Source organism: Lactuca serriola, chromosome 1 (genome assembly GCF_051521515.1).
Source record: "Lactuca serriola cultivar US96UC23 chromosome 1, Lser_US96UC23_V15, whole genome shotgun sequence".
Taxonomy (NCBI): domain Eukaryota; kingdom Viridiplantae; phylum Streptophyta; class Magnoliopsida; order Asterales; family Asteraceae; genus Lactuca; species Lactuca serriola.
Genome location: NC_136408.1, coordinates 17,541,356 through 17,553,143, shown reverse-complemented (window position 1 = coordinate 17,553,143; position 11,788 = coordinate 17,541,356). Strand labels below are relative to the sequence as shown.

Below are 11,788 nucleotides of genomic sequence, written 5' to 3'. Positions count from 1 at the left end.
CCATAATGTAGCACCTGGTTCCTGGTACGTAAAATTATCTTGGTGTTTTTTTTTCATTTTAGCCTTGGACTCGGAGAGTTGTAGACCCGACTCGCCGAGTAGAGACGGGATCCGGAACACGTTTAAGTTGGCGACTCGGCGAGTTCATATTCTGGACTCGGCGAGTCCCCGCTGTCTGATGAAACCATAAATTCCAAGGGTTTGCACCCTATTTAACCCTCTTATCCGCCCCCAATATCGCCCCCCTTCACCCTCAGAGCTCTATACTTCGTTCAAGCCTTGTTCCTTGTGAGTTTGAAGCATTTTGGTGTGTTTTCTTGAAGATTTGGAGAGGGAAGGAGAGTAGATCAAGAAGAGAAGAAGGAGGCCAAGCATTTTTGTGTTACCTCAGTGATTTCCTTGAGGTGTAACTCAGTTTCCCTCTGTTTTCATGCTTATTGTCCCTTGTAGCTCCATGAAAGTGCTTCTTGAGCCTTTCCCAAGCTTGTTTGTGTATTAGGGTTGGTAATAAGTTGTTTAGCCTCTAGATCTAGGCATGATTGAGCTCCAGGAGCCTGGATCTATTGCCTTTATGGAGCCATATTGCATGAAAGCCCTAGATCTACTCTTTTGGTGCATTTTGGAGCCTTAAAACCCTCATGGGTGTTTATTTACACGTAAAGTTGGAAACTTTACGTGTTAATCAGGCCCTAGAAACCCATATCTATGAATGTCATGAGCTGGATTCAAGCAGAATCGCGTGTATAGTATTTGCATGTGGCCGACTCGGCGAGTCGTTCATCTGACTCGGTGAGTCGAGTCACGAGTCCCCGAGTTTTCCCCCTTTTCGTGTTTGCGGGTTGGAGTAGTGAGTCATTGGGTGTGAGTCAGTGGGTCGGAAGCCAAACTCACTCGTGAAGTAACTCGGCGAGTCAATGCCATGACTCGGCGAGTTCAAGGCAATCTTCTTGCCTCAAGAACAGACTCGGCGAGTTGTTCATACAGCTCGGCGAGTCTCAACATAGAGTGTTCTTCGGATGAAGATGAACTCGGCGAGTTGTTCATACAACTCGGCGAGTAGGATGAAGGACTATTGGCCTTTGGTTTAGAAGGAAAACTCGTCGAGTCAATGCCTAACTCGACGAGTAGAGACGAGTTTATGGTCAGACAAAGGGATAGGGACTCGGCGAGTTGGCAAGCCAACTCGGCGAGTCGGGTCAACTGGCAGTGACTTTGACTTTGACTCTTGGTTTGGTTGGGGGTAAATGGTCATTTTACCCCGAGGTCGGTTAGCAGTATTTGACTAAGGGTTTTGTAGGAATTATAGCCGGAGGATTTCCGAAGCAGCAGCAGTAGAAGACAGTCAGTTCCCACGCAGATCAGCAGCTACTTTGAGGTGAGTTACCTTCCAGTAGCGGTGGGTCTACGGCCACAATGTCGGCCCACCAGTAGGAGTTGTATGATAGATGATTGTCTCTGTGATATCCATCTAAGGTTGCTACTACCTGTGATATGTTTATGTGCTAGTATGATATGATGCTATGTGCTGGTGACAGTAGGGGGAGATAGTCCCCAGAGTACCGGTCGATAGGGCCGAAGGGGTGGTCGTGCCCAGCCATGCTAGATAGATTATGTGATATGTGTTATGTGGTAGTAGTAGGGGGTGAAATAGTCCCCAGTATCCGGTCGAGAGGACTGAAGGGGAGACCAGCACCCAGATATGCTAGTCAGTATCCGGTCGAGAGGACCGAAGGGGGGGCAAGCTCCCAGCTATACTGGTCAGTATCCGGTCAAGAGGACCGCAGGGGAGGCCAGCTCCCAGATATACTAGACAGTATCCGGTCGAGAGGACCAAAGGGGTAGGTCGGGCACCCAGATATGCCTGACAATATATGTATGTTATGTGATTGTATGGTATGTGGTATGATGGGGGAACTCACTAAGCTTCGTGCTTACAGTTTTCAGTTTTGGTTTCAGGTACCTCTTCTTCGAAGGGGAAGGAGCTGGCGCGGTAGCGGTACATCACACACATGCTCGTATTCCGCATCATGAGATCTTCATGGGGATTTGTACTCTGACACTTTTATATTTTATAAAAATGTTTTCCAGACGTGCACTATCTTTTGTGAAATGATATGATCGTTGAACGTTTTATTCATAATGTTTTGCTAAGTACATGTTTTAAAAATGAAATTTTTGGCTCGTATTTTTGGGATGTTACACATAATTAGCTAATTTAGTAGACTTTCGTTTAGTTAGATGAAACCCTAATAACTATGGTTTAGTTTATTAGTTTATGGATTTATAAAATTTGGTTTGGAGCTTGTGTTTGATTAAATTACCTAGCATCTTAAAGTGTTTCTCTTTGTTGCTTTAATTCAATTTAAGTGTATCTTAGTGACCATTAAATTACATGAACTTTTTTACCTAGTGATTTAGTGACCATTAAATTGCTAGAGCTAGGATTGACCACATCTTAGTTAAGTGATAAAAGTAACAATTTAGCTATGTACCTCTTTTAATAACTGTGACATCCCCATTTTCACGGCCAAAAAAGACCGATTTTGTTTATGCTTTACAGAAATCAGAGTACCTCTTTTAATAAAAATGTTACGGAATTTGTTCCCAGTAAAACATGATAAATACGTTATCAAAGCATTTCTGAAGAAAAGTATTTGTATTCATTTTAAAACATTTGGGATGTCATCGTCAATACAGTAACATAAGCATAAACATAACTTACATTCATTATCACTAGTGATTTATATCTTCTTAATCTCTCAGTGTAATGTGACTTCATATCAACACCTGTGATATAAATAAATTGAGTGGGTCAGGTTGGGAAACCTGGTGAGTACATAGGGTTTTCAACCCACAAAAATATAATTATTATGTTAAACATCAAGCAATCAACCCAATTACCCATCTCCATTATCTTCTTTACTCTTAAGGATCTACCCTAAGATTCAGCTATTCCTCGTTCGTTCATTCCTAAGGAGTATCCTAAGGAATCGGCACTAAGTCTGCATAGTCGCCAGGGTTTATCTCGTTTATTGACAGTATCGTTTTCGAGAGTCAACTTGCAATACTTGTCAATGGGTTTTTAGAGTACACTGGGTAAACATATCGTTCACAACACCTACAGGTTGCAAGCCTGCTAGTGTTCCACTAGACTGTCTAGAATAGCCTGTGGTTGTCATCCATACTATGCTAAATGACGGGGCCATCGCTTGGGTCATCGTTTGGCTCATCAACAAAACAGGGCTTGTATAACGACTCCATACATTATAACTTCATCCTAGGTAATACTCGTAACTTCTATATTCCTTCGAATCAGTATCTATCTCTTAGACTTATTGACTGCAAGCAATACTCGATCGTACACCCACTCTCTATCTCACATTAGTCTTCCAATCATAACCTTCGAATCACAATCTCGGTTCCTTATTGGATACTCCCTCTTAACAAATTTAATATAAGTTCTTTGATTACGACCATAGACTATTGGGTCATGTTCTAATGACCTCTCATCGTATGATGCGACGCTTAGACTCAGGTCTTTTAGAGTCAAATTCCAGAACGGAATATACCTTCCTTCATGTTCTAATGTGATATAATCACATTCTAGCATGTAGCACTTCTAGGTACAAGCTTCTAACCTTAACAACAGTTGCGATACTTCTATTGATCGCTTTGAATATCTTTCACTTCAATCTTCTGACTTAAGTCAGATGCTACATCGATCTTAGTTCTTTGAACCACATAACATACTCATCTTAGTCGGACTCGATTTGATATGACCACTAGGGTCGGATTAATGATCATCTTCTTCGTCATTACCGAAATGATGGTAACGACATACTTGAATAAAACGGAATCAATGACTAGCTTCTTGGTAAACTTGTGACTTTCCTTGATCCAAGTATGAGTCATGTGCTTCCGATAGTATAGGCCTCTACTACCATTCACACCTACTCTTACTTATCCCAAGTATTGTCTCACAGTTTTCCAAGTTATTATCACAAAAACAATTTTAACAAATATAAATGTGTCCAAACAATCATATATATAATTTTTCCTAGACTCTACTAAGACTTCTTCCATGTGTATCTTCAATCGTCAATTCTACTTCAACTTGGTAGGTGATGGAAATGTCAGACGATGGGATAACTTCATGGATTATACCAAAAATCTTTCTTTTTGCAAATCGAAAGTGTACTTCTCTCGTACCAGACGTATTATTTATTAGATGCATTCTGAAGGCAATATATCACTCTTACGATATCTTTCGATAGGTACCATTCAGTATCGTAAGCCTTCTCATTTACTCAATTCACTACGAGTCTTCACCATGATGTTCTGCACACCAAAGCAGTCGTTCGGTGTATCGAAACAAGAATATAGATAGAGGAAGATTTAGACGCATATTCCTCCTTATTAGTCCGAAAAGTTACATGCCAGTTCTAATACCGTAATTAAACGTTTAGAAGTCTGAACACGTAAAGTTTCTGGATCCGGTCGGAAACAGACCATAGATCCGATCATATAATGCACATCATAAATCATTTAGCACATAAAAGCATGTTAGGCATTTTCCTAAATAAGCTAGTGTTTTTGTCTATTCAGGTGTATTACCTAAATTTATTAGACACACTCCTCACGATCATCACTTAGAATTCTAAGTTTAAATCTAGAAATAAATCCATATTCCTAGTTCGCTTAAACTAATGCTTTGATACCAACTGTGACATCCCCATTTTCACGGCCAAAAAAGATCGATTTTGTTTATGCTTTACAGAAATCAGAGTACCTATTTTAATAAAAATGTTGCGGAATTTGTTCCCAGTAAAACATGATAAATACGTTATCAAAGCATTTCCGAAGAAAAGTATTTGTATTCATTTTAAAACATTTGGGATGTCATCGTCAATACAGTGACATAAGCATAAACAGAACTTACATTCATTATCACTAGTGATTTATATCTCTGTAATCTCTCGGTGTAATGTGACTTCCTATCAACACATGTGATATAAATAAATTGAGTGGGTCAGGTTGGGAAACCTAGTGAGTACATAGGGTTTTCAACCCACAAAAATATAATTATTATGTTAAACATCAAGCAATCAACCCAATTACCCATCCCCATTATCTTCTTTACTCTTAAGGATCTACCCTAAGATTCAGTTATTCCTCGTTCGTTCGTTCCTAAGGAGTATCCTAAGGAATTAACACTAAGTCTGCATAGTCACCAGGGTTTATCTCGTTTATTGACAATATCGTTTTCGAGAATCCACTCCCAATACTTGTCAATGGGTTTTTAGAGTACAGCGGGTGAACATATCGTTCACAACACCTACAGGTTGCGAGCCTGCTAGTGTTCCACTAGACTGTCTAGAATAATCTGTGGTTGTCATCCATACTCTGCTAAATGACGGGGCCATCGTTTTGGCTCATCGCTTTGGCTCATCACTTAGGTCATCGCTTCGCACCATATTTTATCACTCAAATATCATCGCTCATCATTCATCTCATCTTTCGCCGCTCATCATTCATCTCATCTTTCGTCGCTCATCATTTATCTCATCTTTCGTCGCTCATCATTTATCTCATCTTTCATCGCTCATCATTTATCTCACCTCTAATCTACCCATGTTTTACCCAGTACATTTTGTAGATATAAAATACATATACAGTTTAGATCATTTAAAACATGTATAAAACGTTTCATCCAGCATAGACAGCAAGTATTCAGACAGTATACACACAGAGCACGTAATTTATATAAAATACTTCATATCTATGTGTAAGATGAAAGTAACTATGCACTCACTTGTTAAAGTGATGATTCCAAACTCAGGCAGCACTTCGCTTTTAACGATTCTATTTTCCTTCGACGAAACAGCGGGTTTTTATTAAAAATCGGGCTTTGCTGGAGCAGCGTTTCAGAGCCGAAAGCTTTTCTTCTCGGATCCGTCGGGCGTTCTGGGGCTTCCTTCTCGTGCTAGGGAGGTTCCCTAGACTTGGTAGGGGTTTAGGGGAGTTAGAGAGAAGTTAGAGAGAGAAAGAAAGGCTTATGGTGTGAAGAAAATATGAAGGATTCATCCTTTATTTATAGGGATTTTATCGTAGAGTAGCCCCTAAGTTTCGTCCGTATCTTCTGCGTACGAGCTCTGTTTTCTACGTTCTTTATATCTACGCGTTGGTATTTACGAGTACTATAACTTTCATTTAGACTTCTTCAGCTAATTCTCATTCTATCTCCGATTTGCAAAACTGTATCGAATTTATCGCGCTCGAAGAGTAGGGGCTAAGTTTCATCCATATCTTTTGCATACGAGCTCTATTATCGACGTTCTGTATATACACGCGTTGGTATTTACGAGTACTACAACTTTCATTTAGATCTCGTTGGCTAATTCTCACTCTATCTCAGATTTACAAAACTGTATCGAATTCACCGCGCTCGAAGAGTAGGGACTAAGCTTCGTCCATATCTTGCGCATACGAGCTCCGTTTTTTACTTTCTTTTTATCATTTAACTCCTATTAATGATATCTTCATTTCTCGTTTAGATTATTTTGGCTAAAAATCGACCGATCTAAAATTCAAATTTCAGGTTGTGCACAACTATGCTAAATCTTAGAAAATTCATAACTTCCTCATCATCCGAGCTAAATCTTATTATTTTTAAGAAAAGAGTTTTCTAAGATAAGAAGAGGGCGTGGCGCATGTAATCAGTCGAGCTCAAGTAAGTTTTCCCAAGATACCCATACATGTTATCTGAGATGATTTGATTTATGAATCTGTGAATTGCATGTTAGTTAGGGCTAAGGATTTGCTCAGTTTTTGTATGATAGAATGCTAGGAGTGATGCTTTTGTATGTATATTCTATGAGTCGGTAGACTTGAATGCTAGTGTTAATTGGTTAGTGAAAGATTGGCCTGATATGTGATGTTGTGTAGTCTCGGGAGTATTGGATGCTATGATAAGATGGGAATATCTATTGGAATTGGTGATTGCTAAGTGTATGCTTTAAAAATTGTATACGGCTAGGATCTTATAGCCCCAAAATAATTGATTTGGCCTTATTTCCTATTCCTTGTCTGGTTGTGGTTCTAGGGTAGAGTCTGTTATTCAAAAGTCTATTTGTTCCTATTTTGTGTATAATTTGCATGCATAAGGCAACCGGTAGTAAGGGTGGAAATTTCTAGCATGAGTTGTGGTGCGTGGGTTGAATGTCCTATGATCGTTGTATGGATTGGAGTGTTACTGCACAAACGCTGCTTGTTTTGTGCTTTGTGGAACTCTTAAGTAATGGGAGTTAGCTACCAATTGAACAATTGTGTTTGACACATATCCAAATATATGTTGAACACATCACATTTGAAACGTATCCATGGTATAGTCGAAGTTTTTTGGCTCCACTCGTCGTGTATAACAACTTGGATGTGTCGTGTTTTGGTCTTTAGCTCTTAATTGTGCTCTGTGTTCCAGTTGTGGTTTTCAACTCCTTTTCAATCCATAAGTCTCTTTTAGCTACAATCAATATTCTAAACACAAACATTATCATTAATCTTAATTTGTATCGGTATATAACATAAAACATTAAGATAGTGTGAAAGTGATATCAAGATGTGCATATTTTATTTATGTATTTACTATGCATAGACTTAAATGGTTGAAAATTCCATAAATTGTTTAAAATAATTTTCTATAAAGTATGAATATACAATTGTTACATTTAAAATTGACATTTTGGATTCTGTATTTCGGACAAAAAGAAAAAAGAATTCCACTGAAATCCGAAATTCGAAAAATTGTTTAATATTTTAATATAATCTAATAAAAATTATTAAAAAATATAACACATAAAAAATAGATACAATACAAAATCTTAATAAACATGTTTTTGTGTAAATATCGTACATGGGCTTAAATGATTAATAAAAAAAAAAAAAAAAAAAAAAAAAAAAAAAAAAAACAAAAACTATAACTTCAATAAAAATTATTCATTTCTTAAAACTTTTGTATCTTTTATTTATGCAATTTCTAATTCTGAATTTTAAGTTAACATAATACTTAAATTTCATATAAAATGATTAAAAATATGATATAATTATAAAAATATGATGTTCATTTGATAATCGATTAAATTCTATGTATAGTTTAAATTATGGATGTCTTTGCTTAATATTTTCGCTTTTGAAAAAAAAAAGTTTCTCAGATACAAAATAACAATAATAATAACAATAATAATGAAAAATCAAGTGTCTAAACTTAAAGGGATAATGATTTAAAAGGGTAATATATTTTTCGATTTGTACACATTTGGTCACTGAGTTTTTTTTTCGTCCACATTTACCCTTCAACTTGTTAAACTGTACACATTTAGTCCTTATGGCCGGCTACTTCAAGTTAGCCGGTAATAATGACTTAATAGGGTAATATATTTCTCATTTTGTACACATTTAGTCCTTAATATTTTTGTACACATTTAGTCTTTAATATTTTTTTGTTGCAAAATAAATCATTTTTGTTTTTGTTGCAAAATGATTTCTTTAAGTTTTTCTCACGACATCTTACGTGGGATAGCCATATGGTGGTGGGATATGTTGAGGCGGTCGTGCTATATGTTGTAGGCCAAAATACCTGGTGTGGGCCGGGTGTAAGCCGTAGGCACAGAGGCTTGAGAAGAGTGGTTGGGTTAAGGCGGCAAACCAACAAACCCTGTGTATTCCAGTCTGATGATTGATTGAACTCTTGCATATTAGCATTCTTGTTTGATGACTGATTGGGCTAGTGTATTCCAATCTGATGAGTGTGGGCCCCTTATGCAATATAATACATTTGTTGTATCGGGTATTTTGGGGAAAACTCGTTAAACTTTGTGCTTACCCAATTGTTTATGTTTTCAGGTTCTATCGATGATCGTGGAAAGGCGAAGTCAAGACTATACACACTCATCAACAGTATTGAGGATTATGCGTTTCCTATACTACTCTGATTTTCGATCAATGTATTTTGGAATAAACGTTTTTTCTTAATAATAGATTTATAATTAGAGAGTTTTGCCTTATTTAAAAATTAAGTTTTTTTGGTTGTGAAAATGAGACGTTACACATAAACATCAATAGCCCCCCACACTTCATTAATGATTGTCCCATGTAAGATGTCGTGAGAAAAAACCTAAAAAAAATCATTCATAATTACTGAATAAGTATAAAAACAAAAATGACTTATTTTGAAACAAAAAAATATTAAGGACTAAATGTGTACAAAAATATTAAGGAGTAAATGTGTACAAAATGAGAGATATATTACCCTATTAAGACATTTTTTTCGGCTAATCTGGTGTAACCGATCATAATGATTAAATGTGTATAGTTTAACAAATTGAAGAAGTAAATATAGATATGCACAAATCAAATAATATATTCATTATCCCAAACTCAAAACCTTCGGAGTCGACACCTTACAAAAATAAGTAAATATTATTGATAGATTCTTCGATACATAAACCTAGTCCTTGCTGCTACTTTTACGCTCATCAGAAAAACCCCCAACTCCAAAACCCTAATCCATCTCTCTTTCTCTCTCACGCACCTTTTCCGGGTTTACAATGGCCGACGCTGTGATCTCTTTGGAAAAGGTTAAAGCCTTCTGGAGATCTCAAGTTCAAGATGAAGATAATTGGGCACTTAACACGGTAACAACCCTTCGAATTCATATGAATGTCTATAAATCTTCAAATTATATCTACGTTTAAAACATTCACTTATGCAGATTTGTTAAATACTAGTTTTATTTCTTAATTTACTGATCTTCGCATCTGGATTTGGATGTTGCGGAATTGGTTTTAGGAACTTAGGGTTAGTGTTAGTTACGTTGTGATTGTCGCTCGTTTAGGTGTTTTTCATTATACGTATAATCTGTTCTTGCTTATCCATGTGACAGAACTGATTAGGGTTGTTAATCACGAGATTTCTTCATTTAATACCTGTTTTGTTGCAGAAATTACTCCGTGCTGTAGGACTGTTTGCTGGTTCCATTGTTTTGATGCGGAATTTTGGTGACCTCATGGCTATTTGAAGATCAATCATGGATTTCTATCTAGTGATTATATCATATGTGATGCTCAGCAAAGTTTTTTGCTTTTTGAGACACTCAGTTTCTAATCTATGGATGCTTTTGTAGAGACCAAAAGAAATGAAATTTTCTTACAATAATTTTGTTTCAATAATGGTTGTTGCACTTCACTATTTTTCCATGCTTTTGTTTATATTTGCATTATACTTGTTAGAATGAGTTGAATTGAGTCTAGTTGTTGAGAATTAGGAGCTCAAATAGGTTTTAGAATGTTTGGATTCACTTAACCATCTCCTAATCCCATGTCATTCTTTTGATTTTTCATCATAAATATATCCATCCATCTCCCCTACTTAAACACACCCTCCATTAGTCACTCAAAATCACAAATATGGCCACCGGTGCACCTGATCATACTGCAAAAGTCGAACATGTAGCCCGAAAGCCACGTGGCCGACCTGCGGGCTCAAAAAACAAGCCCAAACCACCTATCATCATCACCCGAGACAGTGCCAACACCCTTCGGGCTCATGCCATGGAGGTCACCACTGGGTGTGATGTGGGTGAGAACCTAGCCACATTCGCTAGAAGAAAACAATGTGGAATTTGTGTTTTAAGTGCTGCAGGCCATGTCACCAATGTCACTTTACGCCAGCCCGCCACGTCATCAGGAACCGGCCCGATCGTCACGCTCCATGGCCACTTTGAAATCTTATCGCTAGTTGGCTCAGTTCTGCCACCACCGGCCCCGCCTGGTGTCTCAGGCTTAGACATATATCTAGCTGGCCCGCAGGGCCAGGTTGTAGGTGGAGCCATCACCGGCCCGCTTATTGCAAGTGGGCCGGTTATCATCATGGCTGCCACTTTTATGAATGCAACTTTTGACAGGTTGCCAATGGAGAAAGATGAACCACCACCGGCTATCAGTCCAATAGCAGCACGCAATCAACACATGATTAGTGTTTCGGATATATGCGGGATCCCACAAAACTTGCTTTCAAACACGAATGAGATCTATACTTGGGCTACAACTCGACCATTGTCGAAAACTTAACACAACCATTGTTTAGTACATGATTTTTACCCAAAGTCACTCAGAACTATGTGTTTCTAGTAGAAATATTGCAAAACTTGCAATTTAAAGAACATAAAGATGGTAAACATCATCATGATTATTTAGTTGATTTATACTCAAAATCATACTCAACTGTGTTGCTAGTAGAAATATTGTAATTTGTAAACCTTGCAATTATATATAATCCAATTGTCAACCATATCTTACTTTTCAATCCAAGGTTTTCCTAACTTGAGCCAACCAATCGTTGCTCATGATTAGTTTTGCTATCCTATGACCTCATTTGTTGACTTGTCTAAATTCATTAATCCAAATTACCAAAATGGCCTCTACATTTTTCTATATGTTAACAAACAATCCAAGTTACAGAAATGGTGCTGAATTTTTTATTTTTATTTTTATTTTTATTTTTTATTTTTTACTTTTTTGACAAACCAACACTCATTTTCTTTACATTTTCGATGTTTTTTTGGTCATATGCACAAATTTTCTATTCATATATGGGATTTTCTATCTTGTGTTGTCTTATAGTGTAATAATTATTAATTGCAGTTGAAGGTTGGGGATTCAAACCAACAAACTCCAAACTTCCATCTTTTTTCTTTTAATTATGAGTCACGTAAACATATCTTAAATCTACTGTT

The 11,788-nt window shown here is 37.2% G+C and overlaps 2 protein-coding genes across 2 annotated transcripts; both read left to right on the top strand.

The window, feature by feature from the left end:
• The first annotated feature begins 9,602 nt into the window (after positions 1-9,602).
• TOM5 (mitochondrial import receptor subunit TOM5-like protein) lies at positions 9,603-10,223 on the top strand. Its single transcript, XM_079008238.1, has 2 exons — positions 9,603-9,689; positions 9,995-10,223. Exons 1-2 carry the CDS (start codon positions 9,603-9,605, stop codon positions 10,070-10,072), a joined length of 165 nt encoding a protein of 54 aa, XP_078864364.1. The 3' UTR covers positions 10,073-10,223.
• A 115-nt stretch (positions 10,224-10,338) lies between these two features.
• LOC145060499 (AT-hook motif nuclear-localized protein 16-like) lies at positions 10,339-11,220 on the top strand. The gene has a single exon (XM_079008167.1). It carries the CDS (start codon positions 10,461-10,463, stop codon positions 11,121-11,123), a length of 663 nt encoding a protein of 220 aa, XP_078864293.1. The 5' UTR covers positions 10,339-10,460; the 3' UTR covers positions 11,124-11,220.
• The last annotated feature ends 568 nt before the right edge of the window (positions 11,221-11,788 follow it).